Source organism: Leptinotarsa decemlineata, unplaced genomic scaffold, assembly GCF_025532065.1.
Source record: "Leptinotarsa decemlineata unplaced genomic scaffold, Ldec_3_MD MMD2_tig00026282_RagTag_RagTag, whole genome shotgun sequence".
NCBI lineage: Eukaryota > Metazoa > Arthropoda > Insecta > Coleoptera > Chrysomelidae > Leptinotarsa > Leptinotarsa decemlineata.
Window position 1 is genome coordinate 15,925,504 of NW_027412668.1, and position 20,278 is coordinate 15,945,781.

The following is a 20,278-nucleotide window of genomic DNA, read 5'->3' on the forward strand; positions in this document are numbered from 1 at the left end:
AGAAACTCAAATCTGAAGCTCAGAAAACCCAAGAGAAAGACTCAAAAAGTAATTTTGGAACTTGATGAGAAACTCAAATCGGACTCTTGACAGGAGGATACGAACCAGATATGTTCATTTACTGAATGATATGGATATATAACACCAGGAATGTGACGAACAAGTTTGCTGATGCAAACGAATGACTAAGAGTTGACACACGATTTCTAACAACTAGTATACACCGTTTAACTACAAGAATTTGTAGGATTTATCGGAATTGTAGCAATATTTCTCAAGAACAAATGTTCATATAGTCAGATTGTGAGATGTTTCAGCAAATACTCAATCCGAGACTGTTGGAATAAATAAAAAAAAACAATTTTCTTCACCTTATATGGTTTATTGAATATAAAAATAAAAATATAGAATAAAAGTTTTCAGGATTTCTCCAGACTGCCATGTACTCTAAACCTGAAAAAAAATTGTTAGATCAGAGTTGGACAAATATAAAACGATTGAATGGAAACAGATGAAGTTGTGAAAAATACATTTACATACAATAGGACAATTTGACACTACATAACAGGAATCAATATATATGTACAAAATTCGGCTAATCTATTTAATCACTTCGAGAGTTTTTGACAAAACAAAAGTGAATCAGCGGATTTGATTTGAAAAGGTTGAGATAAACTATACATTTGACTTACCTATATACACACGTGAAGTCCGGATTACCATGATTCGTTAAAACTCGGAATTCCACGAATTCATATGAATTCGAATTGGAAATAGGGAACGTCTGTACAAGAGGACCCTCTATATCGTAAGTGAATTGGCCAAGTTGTTGACCTCTGTCGGTGGTACTTTTCAAACCCTATTAAAATATAAGTTGACTCATCATTAATGAATATAAAACGACAGATTTCCATGTTATAGAATCTAAAATGATAAATTCGAACCAAATGAAAGGGTGGAAACTGTTATCCATATCGATTCTACAAATATTATATGGTGAGTTTCAAAAAGTTTATCCATATGAGAAACTTTTTTATGATCAATTTGTCAGAAAATTCTACTTCTTATAAAAATTGGTGCATTGCAGGAAACTCAGAAAATGTGTTTGAATTTGAAAACAATATTCAGATTTGGAATCATTCACCTACGTAACAAAACACTTAGGTTCCTCCCTCATATCACTATGATAATATTTTAATACGAGATTTAGTCCAATTCATTATTAGAACTAGTATATCGATGTTTGTTGAAAATGATTTAAATTTTGACTAGTTTTTTGGCGCCATATCCAGACTAACTATTAGTATGATTCAATGTCAAGAAATAATTGACAGAATCAATCAATGCTAAGCAATTAAGTAATACATATCTCTAAGTTACGATCAATTTAATCATAGTGTTACCTCAATGGGTAGTTCTAATTTACATATATGTTGAACATAAATAAAAATCAAACTACAAAAACGTTCAGAAACCTGAATAATTAATCACTTAATCCTTAAATTTTCACATGTCGTCCTTCCATCGTGCACACTATTCTTCATTAACATTTTCTAAAAGAGATTTCGGTGTGCTGTCACAACACAGCCTATTAATTGAAGTGATCGTAAACTTACAGATTTGTATTACCTAATTGTGTAGCAATAATTGATTTAGTCAATTATTTCTTGGCATTAAATCACATTGATATTTATTATGGACATAAATACAGAGTGAAACATCAATTTTGCACTAAAAAACTAGTCAAGATTTAAACCATTTTCAATGCACATCTATATACTAGTTCGAATAATGAATTGGACTAAATTTTGCATTGAAATATTAATATAGTGATGTTTGGGAGGCGCCTGAGGTGTATATGAGATACTAGTCTTCTTAATAGGGCTGAAACCATAAAAAAATGTTTTTTTTTTTAATTAAATGATATAGATAAAATACTTTATCTGATTTCCACTTACTTAATGTATTGATATTAATACGATCAAGGTTTCGGTTTTTACACCATTCTCAAGTATTCTAACACTAGTGACCTAAGAGAAATATCTGAGTATATATATCCGAGAGTAGGTAATAAGATATATACCTACATTCATTAATACCAAGTACATAAACTTCAAACTGTGATTACTTGTGTTGTCATCTTTATAGATTGAAAAGTGGAGACCTACACAAATCTGTTCGTTAGTTAAGGGTTCTATATTCTGAGTTTTTGATTGATTTATTGATTTCCATGGCTTTCAACAAATTCATTTTCCTTTTTCACTAGTTCGGACTATATAAAATGATTTGAAATTCCTGAAACAAGTAAAAAAGAATAATTAAAAAAGAATAGTTGAAAATAACAATTATATTAAGCAACAATAAACCTGAAATGAAATGATAGTGAAATAACCAGACGCCTTTCTGAAACACATCAACAGCGTGAGACCTTCCATCACTTTCACAATGGAGAAGGAAATCCACAATGAATTGCCATTCTTAGACGTTTTGGTGAAGAGGACCGACACTAAGTGGGAAACATCTGTATACCGAAAACCCACTCATACGGGACAGTATCTGAACCACGAATCCAACCACCATCAATCGACAAAAAGAGGAATCATCAAGACTCTATTAGACCGTGCTTTTGGGCTCTGTAATACAAAGGAAGGTCTCGAGAAGGAACTAGACATCATCAAAAATGATCTTCAGCGGAATGGATACTCCAAAGCGATGGTAGAAAAGACTTTGGCTAAAAGACAGCAGGAGCCTCGCAAGGAAGAGAAGCCGTCACAACCAGTGCTTGCACTTCCCTACATCAGAGGATTATCGGAGAGGATAAGAAGAATTGGTTCCAAGTACAACATTAGAACCTGTTTCAGATCCGGTAACACTATCCGTAGCAGCCTCACGAAAACCAGGCCCCCAAACGCGGACTGCGATTCCAAGAATTGCATTTACCGGATACCCTGTGAGTGCGGAAAATCCTATATTGGTGAAACTAAGAGGCCATTGAATGTTCGCATTGCCGAGCATAAGAAGCACACACAGCGAGGAGAAACCAGCAAATCAGGAATAGCAGACCATGTTTGGACCCATCAACACAACATCGAGTGGTCCCAAGCTGAGATCTTGCACAGAGAGGAACATTGGTTCAGGAGAAAATTTAAGGAAGCCGCATACATGTTGTCCAACAACGTATTCAGCCAGGCCAGCGTAGATATACGAAACATATGGAAACCCATCATCAAACGAAAAATGACCAACTCCCGCCAAAACGGTCATCTCTCACGGAATCAGTGAAGCGGAAAATGGAAAGTAGAGAAAGTGAAAGTATTTCAACGACCTATAAAATAGTCATCTCTCGGAGGAATCAGTCCAGTCATCATCCGAAGACGATTGTAGATACCAACAATCGAAACGTCGTGAACTAACGTGACTTGGAATCTCTACACTTTTTTATTTTTTATTATTTTTTTTTTCATTCCTTTAATTTTCATTTATTCAATTATTATATTTTTACTTGTAGGTTATTTCACTATCATTTCATATCAGGTTTATTGTTGCTTAATATAATTGTTATTTTCAACTATTCTTTTTTAATTATTCTTTTTTACTTGTTTCAGGGATTTCAAATCATTTTATGTAGTAGACAATGGAAGTCCGAACTAGTGAAATTCATCACGAAACATTGTCAATCACCTTCAAACAATCATTTTCCATTCTTCACTATATGTATGTACGATTCCACCTACTCTCGGATATATATATATATATATATATATATATATATATATATATATATCAGAGAGTATATATATATATATATATATATATATATATATATATATATATATATATATATATATATATATATATATACTAAGAAATTTCTCTTAGGTCAGTAGTGTTAGAAAACTTGAGAATGGTGTAAAAACCGAAACCTTGGTCGCATTAATATAATCACATCAAGTAAGTGGAAATTAGACAAAGTATTTTATCTATATCATTTAATTGAAGATAAATTTTCACAAAATAAATAAGTCATCAATATCACGGATTTTTTTTGTTTTGTAACGTAGGTAGCTGTTATTTCAAATCTGATTTTTTTTTCCAATTCAAACAAACATACATAAAATAATGTCGAAAATAAGGGTATTTTACTCATGATCAAAATTTCTATATTTTGTTCTCCCCAGTACACCGTTCGGAAATTTATAATTTTGTCAACTCAAATCCTAGTTTCCCGCAATGCACTAATTTCGATCAAGAGTAAAATTGTCTGACAAACTGATAATAAAAAAGTTTTCCATATGATGCCAATTTTTGAATGAGAAATCACAAAGCAAAAAAAAGGATGCTTCAATTCAATACATTCAATTCCATTATGGGAAACGACATTTTATTCAATTTGAAAAATATAAATTGGAAAACACAACAATCTGAAGCAATGATGGTTATTTTCAGAAGAGATTGTTTAGAACTCACAGTGAACTTATATAAAAAAAATCAATTCAGCAACTATTCCAACTGAAAATTGGTGTTTTCATTAGTATTTACAAATATTCATTCCAGCTACTTCTTGAAATTTTATTTTGAACCAGTTAACGTCGACTCACTGAGTTGAAATTTTACACAATCTTTTGGTACTCTTGATAAAACATGATCATTTGAATACAACCTTTTTGAATCTATAATGAGGAGCTAGATGGCAAAACTTACTGAAAAATGCATTGAGCCTGAATGATGTTGCATCAACAAAAATGAATGGGTTGGGAAATACAATCGGAAATACTAAGATTTCTTTCAACAAGCTACAATTTAGGCATGCTCAGCTGATGTACTGAATCGAATGAAATGAGATTTTTTCAGAATAGAGAATTCATTGATTAATATTCAATATTTTACCTGCATTCAAATTGTCAACGGAGTGAATATTCACAGTTTGAGAAAGTTTAGTGCGCATTTTTATGAACATATAGCCTGAAAGGCTTTCTGAAAAATCATGAAAAATGAGAATCAAAACTTTCTATGTTTTTATACTACTTGTATTTGTAACTAACGTTACCACGGGGCATTTTCAAACGAATATTGTATAAAATATATTTAAACAATTTCGTAATGTGATAAACAGAACATAATGAAAATAAAACGGTCACTTACCCATATCGCAAAATCTTTTGGGGCTGACGAAATTTCACCGGTGGGTGAAATATTTTCTGAAATGTGCTCTATAGTGACAGCGTTGATTTTCACTTTTCCAATCAACTTGACGATTGCCCCTCCAGAAGAACCTTTCAATGCCCAACAGTGACCAGGGGACATATCAGCCTGCAAGAAATCTGTTTTGAATATCCGTTCATCAGTTTATCTCATAATCAACCCTAACGTTATATGCAAAAAGAAAAATATATCGATAGCATGATTCATGGAGTGTGGTTGATAAAATGAAAACAAATAACGTGTTGTGGAGTTTTCCATTTTATGCACTGAGAAATTTGTAAAAATATGGAAAATATTTTCGGATATAACGAAAAAAACGTTTATTACTATAGTTTCGGCCCCTTTTTATAATATATTGTATGTATAATATATGAATTTGTCTTTCAGTGCTGGAAATTGCATTTCGACAGCGTCTAGTCAGGCGAAATTTGAAACAGCGCAATATCAACAAGCGAGTGATCCTGATGAAGTGCCCGTCATCATACTTAAAAACTCGCACCAGTATTTTGCAGGATTTTTAACCTGTCTAACAAAAACAGGGTTTATCCTTCTTGTTGGAAGTTTGCTGGCATTCAGTCTATTCCCAAAAAAGGAAATAAAATCCTTCCAAATAACTATAAACCAGTCGCTTTGCTATCAGTGATATTAAAAGTCATGAAGAAAGCCGTAAACCACCATATTCTCAAATATTTGGAAGGCTTTCATGTCTTGAGCGATCATCAATATGGCTTTCGCAAACAAAGATCAACAGGAGACCGTCTATCGTATGCCACCCATATTTGTAATAATGCAATCCAGAATATCTCGAATATCTCGAATACCATCAACGCTGGTATTCCCCAGGGATCCATATTTTTTCCAACTCTCTTTTTATTGTATATCAACGACTTATTGAAAAAAAAACAAGGATTCAATATAATGCTTTGCTGACGACAGCATACTTGTCTCGTCATTTGAATTCCAGGAAATCGGCTGCGGATGCACATCTTCACCGGCAGCAGGAGGTTGATTATCTCAATTTAGAAGGTATTTCGAATTGGGGTGGAAGTAACCAGATTCAAGTCAATGCCACAGAAACCCAGGCATCGGATTTCTCCAAAAAGACAAATATCTCCGAACCCAATGTAATATGGTCAGGTCGGACAAATCCGCTTTCTGCTTGTTGGGAGTTAAAATGGACACCAATATGTCTTGGCACCATCATGTTGTTGGAATTGCAAAGGCTGCTTCTTAAATGCAGCCGATTCCGAATCACTATTCCGGAACACTATTCCGAATCAGGAAACTGCACACACCTCAGCAATTTTTGATGCTTCATAAAGCTCAGATCATACCTTCTTTGGAGAATTATTGTTCTCATGTACAGAGCTCCGCCCCCAAACATACCCTGAAGCTGCTGGATTCCATCCAGAAAAAATCATCCGCCTGATTGGAGATGCGAACATCACTTGCAACCTTGATAGTCTGAAACATCGAAGTATGCCAAGTGACTGAGCGATTTGATTCCACCAGAAATACGCGACGGACTGTGGCTGTTCATCGTGTTGAGGTTCAACTCACTACATTTTGAACTTCACTGTTTAAGAACTATTCCATTAGGAGAACGGCGTTTATGTGGAATAAACTTCTTGACAACGTTTTTTCCAAATGGATTCAATCTCCGGCGGTTCAGATCCAATGTGAATCACTACAATCGCACAGGTGCTCTAAGAGCGCCTTAAGGATTGTAGTGTTCCTGTGATCATCTTCGAGAGGAAGATCAAACTGTTGAAGCTTCCTCTTGAAGATGATCACTTGTTGATGGAAACACGTGTCGAGGTGTTAAAAAAAACGGTTTGGTGTTGGGATTAAACTTCATTAATATTCATCACTACACCAAAGGCTCCAAACAGTGCATCACAAGAACGTGAAAAGAGTCAAGAAATAGTTATGGCTGCGACTATATAGCAACACTAATATGTGGAAATCTTCCAAAAAGAAAGAAAGCAATACATTTTTCTGTACACATTTTTTATAGGAATGAAGAAGTAGAAAGCCAAAAGCTTTCTTCCTCAAAAAATCAATCTCCCTTTGAATTATATCCCTTTCAATTCACTATAGTAGTTAGTATACAATTCAAAAGAATATGATATTTAGAGCTTATCAATTTTGTGATACATTTCAGAACACATTCTCTAGAGCCTAGATTCTTAAATGGTGGATCGCTGGACCCTGGGGTTCAGCCCCTGTAACCGCAGACAGGTCACAGAGGTTCTGCTTACCCCATTGGTCACGACTGCGAGATCGAATTTTCAGCTTGAGCTTACACAAAAAAAAAACAGAAATAGACTGGAGGCAGCTTCGGATCTTCGCATCCAACTGTCTGACATAAAGCCTAATTTCAGTACTAGTATAAGAAAATATGTTGAAAAATTCCATTCTTCTTATTGAATATTTGTTTCATTACAATGGTTATTTTTCCTTCATGAGGAAAATAATCAGCTAGAGTTCCCTCGAAAAATATATGTTCAATTAGGGTTCCGTGACCCATGAAATTAGGAACCTCTGCTCCAGATAAATCATCCTGCCAATATTATTGAATCACCAAAGATTGACAGAAATATTTTCCTTGGAAAAAACCATCTCAACTATAGAACTTTCTAGTACTTAATCCTATTGACAGCAGCAATGAAGCTGCTGACTCACTTGCAAAGGAGAGCTTCATTGGACCAGAACTTGTCATTGGCATCGCTTTGGGTTTTGCCAAACAAACACTTAACACCTGGATGGCAAGAAGAGTTATGGACTTCTGGCAGAATCTTCCAGGATTGGCTCACTTCAAGGCGTTTATTCACCCTTCGAAGCTTGATTCCAAACAGTTGTTGGACTACAGTAGGGATGAACTACGATGTCTAACAAGCCTTCTTACAGGTCACTGTCATTTGAATCATCACATACAGAGACTTGGACTGTCGGAAGACAGTGTGTGTCGCCTTTGTCTGGAAAATGATGAAATTGCAGATCATATACTTTGTGCCTGCCCCGCTGGGGACCCAATCAGGTTCTTTGAGATCCGTACACTGACCATCTGAACTGAAGGACCACTCACCATACAAATTATTCGGCTTAGTTAAGAAGCTGGTTTCATTTGGCCGAGTGTGAATAGGTCTGAGCCACAATAAATCCTTGTGGGGTGCGGTGGAGGGTCGAATAGACCTATTCACTTTAGACCTACCTACCTATTCACTCGAAGATGATAAAGTTATAGAAATACACGTGAAGAAAAATCCATTGAGACATTTAATTCCAAAGGTTTTTAACCTTCGATCCTTAGTTATTTCTGTTCATAAAACGTTTTTTAGTAATAAAATAATGCACATGACTTTTAAAAAATGCATACGAATCAAACCATCATTACACTGCACTCACCTGTAACATAGCTCTTGGGCCATGCATCCCCTCACACAAAGTTATTCCAAAAAGAGTTTTGGCGTAATCAAAGTTTTCCGTATCGGATGATAAATTGATAATCTTACCCCCTGAAAGCAATGATCATTCAGTCGGTTTTATTACTATCAGAATGAATTACTCACCAGAGGCTTCCAGTGCAAAGTCAGTTCTTCCAGTTTTGTCGGAGCTGAATTTTGTTAGTTCTTGATTTATAATGTTTTTAATGCTCGCTCGGGTCGATTCTGGAAAAAATGTGAGTAAATACAAATACTCTTGTCATTCAATATACAAAACAAAGTAGCAAAATCATGTTAGTAACACCGTACTCAAGAAGGGATAGAGCGCAAAGACAATGACATTTGTGACTGCACGAATTGTTCTGTTATAATATAAGTAAAATCATCAATAGACATCACAGTGTTATTTACAATACAGCCAGCGAGAAGATCGAATCTTTCACAACGAAACCGTAATTCATTTAGACTGCGGAATATTGCGAATCAATTCACTATAAAGGGAGAAGAAATGGTATGAGAGAAGTACCGTGTTCTGTTTTACCAGATCTACTGTTTATAAATATATTGCAAAATTTCATATGAACAAAAAGAACGTGTTATAATCTAGCATGAAATATTATGAGTCATATGTTGCGTATGCACTATAAATTAATGCATTCTACTGAATTCTGACAAAAGCTGAAATTGTTTCAAATAAAACACGTAATTTTCACCACGAATAAGTTCATTTCCTTGTGGTGTTCCACGTTTTTAATTGTCATCGAATTATTTTTACATTATATATCTATATTCTTATTTGTATCAATTTATTGTCATATTATTTTTTTCCCAGCTCCTTTAGTTGATCTGCTCTTATCTAGTCCTTATCATCTGCTTATGCTAAACGCGAAACGCGCGTTGAGAAACAGTTATTTTGTTCTGGTGTTGAGAAAGCGTTTCTTCAGCTGCTCTTATCAACTATCACGGCCAACACACAATATAAACACACCCTAATGGTCTACGACTAGTGATGAGAGCATCAATGATCATTTTTTGATGGGAATGAATATCAAAGAAACTGTCGAATTTTATGTTAGACCTTATCGAAAAAAGGTGCCGGGTAAATTAGAAAACAACAAGTAAATAAAATAGTTACAACAATTGTAACATGTTTATTGGCTAATACAACCACTTAATCTGAACCAACTCAATTATTTCAAGCAATAATTCTCGAATATTCACCAATAGATGAGGTTTCGATGGAGGTACATTTTGAAAAATTTCGGAAATTTGCTACCGTTTGATTTGAACTCTCAGATGACGTTGTTTCTAGAGATGCATATACTAAGAATCGTATATTAAAAGGTTTCGCACAGTTTTCGATTATTGAAGGTCGTCCTCGTACGTAGGAGGGCGAAATATGGTAAACGGAAAAACAGATTCAATAAGGGTAATGAATTTTTATGTAAAATTTTGTTCAAGATATTGCAGAAGCTAGATGGCACATAAAATCAGTGATCAGGCTTTCTTCTGATCATTGTTTTCATCGACGTCCTTAAACTAGATTATGTCGCACAAAATAAAAATTATGTTAAATATGCAAGTGACTACTATACTGTCGAATTTTTTAATTCTATATCTAATTTTCCATATAGAGATCGATTTGGTGTACACCCTGTAGTAACATGCAAATACATAATTTTTGTCGTAACAGTAACAAGCATTATCATTTTATAACTGCTCGGATATCTTTGTAATTTATAGTGAAAGGTGGGGACCCAATTGTTGATGAAAATAATTGATATTGAACGAACCACTTTTCAGAAATAGTAGAGTCTCAGCTAAAACATTTCATTCATCGCTAGAAGGTGTACGATAAGAAAAGAAACATCCTTTCTTATAAAAACATCCTTCTGAATGAGAATGAATGTTCCGAGATAAACTGCAAATATTTGCCCATTGGAGTTTCTTCCTATGAAATTATAAATGGAATTCAAAGTAAAATCTCTTTGTTCTCCGTTTTGGTGAATCACATTTATACTTTTGAATAGAAATATTTACAATACCTTGCTCACGTTTCATGTTCTTCAAAATATTCTCCATTCTGTAAAATTTGCCATCCGAGTCTACTTCATAATGTATGTCATGCTGAAAATAATAATTTTACTCAGTAGTCTTATTCAATAACTCCAGATTATAGTCTAGGAGCCAATAAACGTTTGCTTGGGTTTTGTATCAAAACTTAGAAATACTTTCGAGGTGAAATAAAATCGGTTTGAATTTAGATAAAATAAAATTGAGTATTGAAAATTTTGAACAGTTCAAGTTTGTGAATTTGTCTTCACAGCCGTAAACCCACGGTAGCGTTTTTCCCAACCAATATAAAACGGAGATTCAAATCTAATATTTTCGCAAGTGATTATCCATGAAAATCCCTGAAATTTCCGTATAGTAATGCGTTTTTTTAAGACAAAATTTTTTTGTTAGAATGTCAGAAAAATAATATTCCTTCTACATTTTCAGATTTTCGTTTATACCATTGTTTTAAGATGTCCTACAGAAGTTTCCTTGAGAGGTATTGCCCTCTAGGAATCAATTTTTGGCTTCTTCAGAGAGTGGATGAATCAACTTCCCAAAAAAAGTTTGAATAAAAAGTATGTACAAAAGATTACTTAATGAAAAACAGATGAGTATCGAAAAGTACCAACTACAAAAAAATGATTTCTTTGGTAGGTAACTCTAATGATTATCTTGCAAAATATTACCTTAACCCACATGAGTAATAGCTATAGTGAATGATCAAAAAAATTTAATTGTGTCATCAAATACTCTACTCGTATATTCGTGAGTATTTGTTTCGGGATTAATACATTTGAAGTTTATGTATTTAGTCTTCATGAAAAATCTTACTTTTTAGATTAATAATTAATGGTTCGCTTAGAGGCTCCTGAACTATTTCCTTGGAGAATTACCTTCAAGTCATTCACTTCACTTTGGATTTTTCTAATTAATTCTCCATTGTGGATGACTTGGATATAAATGTAGAGAATTCCAACAAAACCTGGAATGCGAAAAAAATTAGAAATTCTGCAAACGCTTGAACTACAGATTAATAGCTGATATTGGGTTGGCGAAGGTTCTATCGGTGAGAAAATTATTCAACTGGTTGTAAAGATGGTAGTCGATTGGCGAGAGGTCTGGAGAGTATGGTGGGTGAGGCAGAACTTCAACGCTCAATTCGTTTAATTTTCGGACGGTGATTTGTAAAACGTGCGGAGAGACGTTGCCGTGGAACAGCATCACACCTCTTTTGTTGACCGGTGCTGGCTGCTACTGACACGAATTTCTGTACATTCCGCCGATTTCCTCATAATAAGACTTTCCTGTAATGGTTGTGCCCGGTTGTAGAAAGTTATAGTAAATCACACCAGCAGCTGATCACCAACCATTAACCATGGCACTTTTTGGTGGGTTTTTGCCTTTGGGAAATGGTTGGGTGGCTCATCGGTACCCAACCACTGTCCTGAACGTTTCCTGTTGTCGTAGATTATCTACTTTTCGTCACATATGACGATCCGATCCAAAAGAGTTTCGTTTTGGTTGCGCAAGAGCAAAAAAGAGCAGACCTCGAAACGTGACAATTTCTGTCGATCGTTCAGATCATGCGACACCCATTTTTTGAGCTTTTCAACCTTTCCAATGCATCTGAAATCATCAAAAACAGCATGGAAGCTGACGCTCAGTTCTCCCGCCATTCCAAGCACTGTTTGTGATTGGTCAGTTTCCACCAGGGTCCTCAAGTCTTAGTCCTGGATTACTTTCGGGGCTCATCTTCGACGCTGAAATCTTCGGAACGAAATTACCCAAACCAAAATCGAACATTGCGTTTATTAACACTCTCAGTGCTGAATGCCTGCTCAATTTTCCATGCTATTTCGGCAGCGCTTTGGTTTAATTTGAATTCGTAGAGACAAATTGGCTGAAAATCGCTTAACGACATCATATAGGTAGTGATAAGCTGAAAAATGGCAAAATATTGAAATTTGGTAATGAATGAGCAAATCAGGTTCAGCTTCAACACTGGCAATTTGCAACTCAATATAGCCTTTCTCATGTAGAATTCAAAAATTTGAATCTTCTAAAACGATTAATGAAATGGAATCCGTCTCAATTATTCTGACAATTTTCATTCTCACATTTTTATTTTCATTTATTCATATTTCAATGAAAATGGAAAAAATGGAACATTGTCTAGTTTAGGTCACAAGGCACTTATATAGGTAAGGTTTGGTTAGATTTAGTAACGGTTTCAAATTAACGTTTGCATATTCTCAATATAATAATAATTTGATATCAGTACTAGTAATTGAAGGTTATATGCGCTGGGACCTCAACTAGACAATCCCCAAAAAATTACTTACAGAGGCCATAAAAGTATTTCAACCAAACATTTTGTGGTCTAGGGGTACTACAATATCTTCCCCTATCATCCATCAACAGGGTTTCTAAATATTCCAATTTTGGCGTTTTGTAATCTTCGAAATCAAATTCTCTGCTATCCTGACTATCGTGGCTAGCAGTACTACTCCTTCTGTTGGACTGATGCTTGACTATTTGTATGCTACCGTTATATTCTGTTCGTTTCCTTTCGTTTCTATTTTCTTGTATGTTTGATATTTTTAATCGGCTATTACTTAAGTTTACATATAATTTTTTAAATTTTGCTAGGATTCAGGAGAAAACCATTATCAGAACTGATTTAACAAATATCTATTAACTGATTACTTACATGAGAGACGAGTGTTGTAGTTGTGGGTGTGAAAATTTGATCCTGAAAATACAAAGGATGACGTTTAAAGACAAGTCATACTCAATTAAACGTTTGAGAGTGTCAAACTGTTGAATGCAGGTAGTCTGAGCAACAAGTTCCAGTTCAACGATTTTCTGACTCCTTTACCGAAAATTATGATTGAGGTGTCATTCGATTTAGAGTGCCATCTAAAAACGTTTTGAAGAATTCCAAGTTCTGCGCCAAAATTTTTTTTTCAAAATGGTAACCCTCGGGACGCTTCCACTAATTAAAAGGTGAAAATAGGACTGAAACCGGATAAAGATGCACCTGAGTATCCTGTTCGAGTTGCAACGTTCCTGAAAGTATATGTTCATCCCGTGAAATATGAAAATGTAAAAATTCAAGGCAGCTGTGAAGTATTTTATATCTATCAAAAAACCAATCTAATATAAAGAACAAATTTGCAAAATCGTATTCGTAACCATTCGTTTACATTCACAAAAATTGTCACCGATTGTCATAATTTTTGATTTGTTGGATTTGTCTCTGCCTGAAATAGCAGTCTGATCAATAAAACATTTGCCAAATTAAGAAAAAAACTAGTGATTGAACGAATCGATAACGTTTATTTTGTTAGGTTAGGTTACGATAGTTGTCAGGTGCATGCAGATACAATTTATGTTATGGCATTTGCAAGTTGGCTGGCGTTAAATAACAGGGAAAATTACATTAAAAATCAAAAGATATCATTGTAATAAAGCCTTTATTACCTACCAAAAAACTATTTTCAAAATGTTAATCGTTATATAGAAACAATTGAAGTTTACTTAAAATTTAAATTATGTCACGTAACCAGAAACGCCCAGCCATTGGATGTGATGTCATACTGTATTTCGCCAGTCGCCATTTCATTTATGTTGAACTGTTTGCGTTTCCTGGTTGGAATTTTCTGTCGTTTATTGTAACATTTTTGTCCAAATCTGTAGTTTTTACTGTTTTAGTTTATTTTACACAGTATTTGTTCGAATTTACATGACCGATGACGGATTTACAAAAGGTGAATCCGATAATTTGCCAGTTAATTCGTTTATGATAGCGAAATTCATTAAAGAAGCTGAATATTTTTCCCTTGGTGAAGTACGCGGAGTTAAAATAGACAAGAAAGTAAAATTATTATTTGTTGTAAGTTTAATCACTATGCATAAATTCTATATACCTCTGTAACAAAAAAAGTATATATACTTTATATATATACTTTATATATATATATATATATATATATATATATATATATATATATATATATATATATATATATATATATAAAAGTATATATATAAAGTATATATATAAAGTATATATATATATATATATGAAATCTAGAAAGGTTAATGCAGTCAAGCTGCTGGAAAATAATTCCATGAAAATCAAAAAATAAATAGATAAGTACTCTTTGATCATTCCCATATTGATTTCAATTTAAGAGCCACCGGTTACAAAAAGATTTGAAGCTCTATGATTTCTATTTGATTATCTGCGAGCGTTTTCGACAGCTGGTCGTGCTGTCATCTTCTAGGCACTCTTCTATCTTCTGAACGTGTTATCCTGTTGTGTGTCTTTTTATACGGTCTGAACGCCTCAATATAGGTACTTTTGTTGCTTCAGGTGAATTTGCCTGTATTTGGATTACACCAGGTACTATTCTTGGTGTTGAATCTTCTTCAGGTTCATTGCTTCTAGGAGTGTATATTGATTTGTTTAATATACTGAATGTTAGGTCCTGTTTTGTTTTGATTTGTACTTGTTCCTCGATAAGTGATTTTTGACTGTTAAATTTATGGATGTTTAAGTTTTCCCAAATGTCCATGCGGTTTCCCTTATTGACTTGTTTTATGAGTTTTATGTTCTCTGGTGGGGAAAAGTTATGTTTGTTTTGTATGGCGTATGCTGCAAGGTTTGATTTATATACTATTGGGTTTATGTATGCCTTTTTGTGTTCATCGTACCTTTGGATCAGTTTTTTCTTGGTTTGGCCGATATTGAATTTGTTGCTGCCCGAGCATTGTATACTGTATATCCCGTTTTGGTTTTTGTCTTCTTCTTTTTCATAGCTGTTTATTTTTCGCGTTATTTTCGTGTTTGGCTTGTATGTGTAGGTTTCCTGTATATTGCCATTTGAAATTGTGTTTTGTTGTGGTTATAACCGATGGTTATGTCCAGGTAGTTAAGTTTCGAGTTGTTTTCTTCCTCAATTCTGAAAAATAGTTTTTGATTTATTTCGTTAATTCCTTTTGTTATTTGATCTATTCTTATTCCATTGTTTTGTACAGTCCATGTACAGTCCATCGTCAACGTATCTGAACCATTCTCCTCTTTTCGTACTGTCACTCCTCAAACTCTATAGTTTGAGGAGTGCCTAGATATATATATATATATATATATATATATATATATATATATATATATATATAATCATACAAGCATATAAGTATTTGATAATAGAACCTAACTTAATGAAATTTGTATGAATAATTTGGGTTAAGTTGTGTCAGTTTGATTAGTCTTGATTAGCTTCACAATTAATGTTGATTATAATATTTAATTAGGCTTTTACTTTTCTAATATCCCTAGCCTGAACACAATTGACTTACGAATCAGATAGATAATAATATGTAAATACTTACATTGAAATGGTCTTCACATACATGAATTGCTGTTATGTGAAATATCATATTTATTCCATCTGCATGCATTTAACCATTTTGTTCGACGATTACGATCATCTTCAGGTACTTTAATGGATATTTAATTGTGTGATTTAGTGAAAGTATGTGTGTACAAAGGAATAATGCAATATTTCTAATATCGTGTGTGTTCCATTGCCTTTGAAATTGAAAGTCCTTGCTAGGTTCATAAATTCAACAACACACTAACAAACCTGAGTCAAGGTTAAACACAAATCACGAAACTATACAACTTAATATCAAAATATAATTATTTGTTAAGAAAACAGGACCTCATCATATTTTACACAAAAGCGTTTCGCTGCAGCTGCTGAAATAAGTGTTCAACGTGTTCAACGTTGTCAGTTCCACTGTTTGAAGGATAAAAATTCACTGATGACTCAATTCACTTTCAATAATAATTATTCAATGAGTGAAAGTAGTGAAAATTACCATGTACGTAGTGTGTATCTATGAAACATATTTCAAAGTCTTCTTTGTATCAATCTCTATTTTTCTGACATCAACTGACACGCATGAAAATGACTTGGCAACATTGATCGTATCAGTTATATACTTACGACTACGGCTTCGAGCTTCCCAAACACAATGTAAAAACTAAACATAACTCATGTAAACTCATCAACATTCATTAATTCTATGGCATAACGAAGTTCGCCGGTCAGTGAAACATTTCTGGGTTTTATCTGGTTTTACAGCGTATCAATTTTTCAAGTTTTCATGGTTAGATATCTTTTGTCATCCTCTTTCATTTCTCCTATAAATATGTATGTTTCTTGGGACTATTGAAGCCATGTATAAATAGGTATGTTAAAAAAATATGTTTTTTCCGTTGACCAGCTATCGCACCCCTACGAACGACAATCCTCAGAAGTCGAAACTTGTGGGAGCTAAGGACTAACGAGGTCTTACCTTTCAACGTGTGATTCCTAACACGGGTTGGACGATAGCAGGTGAAAATCGAGCGCTAAGCCTGGGGCGTGAGCCATCGATTCACACATCGGCCGATAGACTGAGTGAACAAAGCACCCACGTCGAACCTCCCGGCTACTGACCGACTATAATGCATATGTTGCAGATGAAATCCACCACAATTTGTGGAAAAATTTCACTTTATGTGATTCCCACGGATTTTCGCGATTTTTTCTATGATGATACTACGTTATGGTAGGAATTCAGAACACTTTTTATTTTTTGGCGGACTCAAAGTTAAAGTTTTCATGATGTCATATTTTTACCTCCTTTTTCAAGCAATTCACATATTTTTTATTCAACACATCTTTTTCCATATCATCGCACTTTTTTGTATCACTTTTCATTCATTTATTGCCAAGTTTCTTGAAATTAGATTGAAATTTCATAATTTATCACATGCTAACTCAACCTAACCTAACTCGACTTAACTTCACTCAGTCTAACCTTACTTTAACATTTCAAAAAACTATGTATCCTCAACATCTAACCTGACCTCCAAACTCTAGGAGGAACGTATTTTCGAATATTCACTTTTGTAAAAACTATCTTCCCTCAACATCTATCCCGACCTCCGAATTCTAAAAGGAAATTTTCGAATAGTGAAACTTAATGCAATTTATAAAAAGGGATTTGTGTGCACCTAACAAATTATCGAATTTCATTGTAATTTCAGGAAACTTGGCAATAAGTGATTGAAAAGGGATAGAAAAAAGTGTGATGATATGGAAGAAGTTATGTTAAATAAAAAATATGTAAATTGCAATCGTTTATTGCCTTAAAAAGGTACAAACTTTGACAGGCTATATCTCGAAAACTAATTGAGTCCGACAAAAATAAAAAAAGGTCTTCACTCCTACCATCATTTAGTTATCACCTCAGAGTATTCATTCCATAAAGTAAAATTTAGCCCAATTTGTTATGCTTTTGTCGTATAAACGATTCTCACAATTTAAAAGTACACATAAGAATCGCGATATTTTTCAAACTTTCATTGCTCGAGACTATTTTTGAAATGCTTCACTACAAATCCTCTTCGAAAAATGAGAATATTTTGACTTTTGCCTTTGTCATAGACAATTAAGGCTGTCAAAAATGTTTTTGCAAATATTCCAATTATTCCATTTTCAAATAATGGAAACCTGTATGACGATAGTTTCTGCAATTATTTGACGCCACTTGTTTGAAAAATGGTTATAACCAACGCTCAGGTACGTTTCTACTCGTATTGAGCTCTATTTTCTACCCTAAATTGAATTACCAAATACTAGTGGCAGAGTTCCGGAAATAGCGATTTTTTCGACATTTCTTTCCTTTTGAGAATATTTTTTCGTATTTCCATACTTTCTGAGATATTCACAAAAAAGAAAATCCATTTTCCCACTTATTTGTTTGTAACTTCTGCATTTTTTTCAAAATGTTTCCAGACTCCATTCCTAACCGGATAATAACACTTCATTCATAATTTTCGGTGAAGATGGAGAGCCAATCCTTGAAAACGAACTTGTTGCTCAGACTAAAGTTGTCCATATTCACCAGTGTTCTCCGAATTTATGTTCCTCTCGATGATACCTGGTTCACTTTCTGAAAACAAAATAATGGAAACATTTCAAAAATATAATAAATAAAATTCATATCGCTGGTAGAATGATAATTCATAACTCAAACTTACCTATTAGAGAAACAGAACTCTCATTGGAAACTGTATGCTCCATCAGCTGATTATATTAATAGAAGTCAGTAAAACTTCTAACTTTGGTGTATATTTTATTGTGTCAGAATGACATTTATTTATTTTTATGAAAATTATTTGTGGTTAGATTCTTTTTGAATGCAATGTTATGAAAACCCTTAAAAAATTGTTTTCATGGATCCCTTGTGTCACAAAATCCTGAATCCTGAATCTCAGATATCCTAGGAGATCATTCGTGTGGAAAATCCATTCATTTTTCTCAATTTCTCTATTCATGGGAATATCAGGTCATTTCAAAAGTTTTGTCCGATTTTATGAATTTTTATTCTACATCAAACTGTAATATATTTTGTCAGCATAAAATTGTGCGCTCTTCTGCTGACTAGTGCTGCTGTTAATGCAATTTTCAGTATATTTTGTTGATTGTCTCACAATAGGACTCTGCTTTGTCCTGGTTGCAGAAAGTTATAGTGAATCAATCAGCAGCTGACCACCATAGAATAATCAGCTTCCTGGAAGAACGTTTTCTGCGAGTGGCCGTCGATGGATATATCTCTCTCTCAGTACACTTCCAACTTCACTGTTTAAGAACTTTTTCATCTGGAGAACTGCGTGGAATAAACTTCCAGAGAACGTTTTTCCAAATGGATTTAATCTCCAGCAATTCATATTCAATGTGAATCGCTACATTCGCACAGACCCCGCTCTGGGAGCTCCTTAAGGATTTTCCTGTAGTGCTTGTGTCCTTAACATCTCCTGTTGTTGTAGAGGATTCATTTCGCATGACACGTGAAGAATCGATCCAAAAAGGGGTCGTTTTTTTTGCGCAATAGTAAAGAAGATCAGATCCCGAAACGTAACAATTACTGGCACCTACTTTTCGAACTCTGTGACCTTTCCAATACGATTTAAACCATCAAAAACCGCATGGAAGCTGACGTCGTCCAGTTATTCCGTCATCCCACGCACCGTTTGTGATGGGTTAGTATCCACAGGGTCCTCAAATTCTCGACCTGGATTACTGTAGGTTGACCACTTCGGGCCTATCTTCGATGCTAAAATCTCGAGAACAAAATTTTGCAGACTAACGGCAACGTCGAAGTAATGCGTTCATTAACCCTGTCATTGCCAAATGCTTGGTTGATTTTTCGGGTTGTTTCGGCAGCGCTTTGGTTCAATTTGAATCCGTAGACAAAAATCGCTCAATGACCTCATATAGTTATTGTTATCGAATTTCAAACTGACTTTACTGCATTTTTTATTAAAATGTTGAATGTTTTGGCTCCGTAGTTTGAAGCCTCGATAGAAGAGAATATCAACTATGAACACATGTATTGTAAGCTTGTTTTCTTGCGATTTCCTCACTTTTCTTAGTGTACTGTTTAATAAACGTGTATTTTGGTGTAATCCAACTTGTAATAAAAAGACAACTTGTTTCATAATTACCTGT

General features: G+C 34.2%; 2 protein-coding genes across 5 annotated transcripts in view; one reads left to right on the forward strand and one right to left on the reverse strand.

Moving 5' to 3' along the window:
- LOC111504603 (voltage-dependent T-type calcium channel subunit alpha-1G) overlaps positions 1-20,278 on the forward strand; it is a 639,024-nt gene that overhangs the window by 170,408 nt on the left and 448,338 nt on the right. The window lies entirely within an intron of this gene.
- On the reverse strand, positions 362-18,951 carry LOC111511235 (sperm-associated antigen 4 protein). The gene is made up of 11 exons (XM_074179898.1): positions 18,808-18,951; positions 18,672-18,719; positions 13,417-13,458; positions 13,049-13,351; positions 11,600-11,688; positions 10,694-10,775; positions 8,775-8,873; positions 8,611-8,720; positions 5,143-5,310; positions 693-859; positions 362-453 (listed from the first exon to the last, which is right to left on the reverse strand). The coding sequence occupies exons 1-11, from the start codon at positions 18,848-18,850 to the stop codon at positions 420-422; spliced, it is 1,185 nt and encodes a 394-aa protein (XP_074035999.1). The 5' UTR covers positions 18,851-18,951; the 3' UTR covers positions 362-419.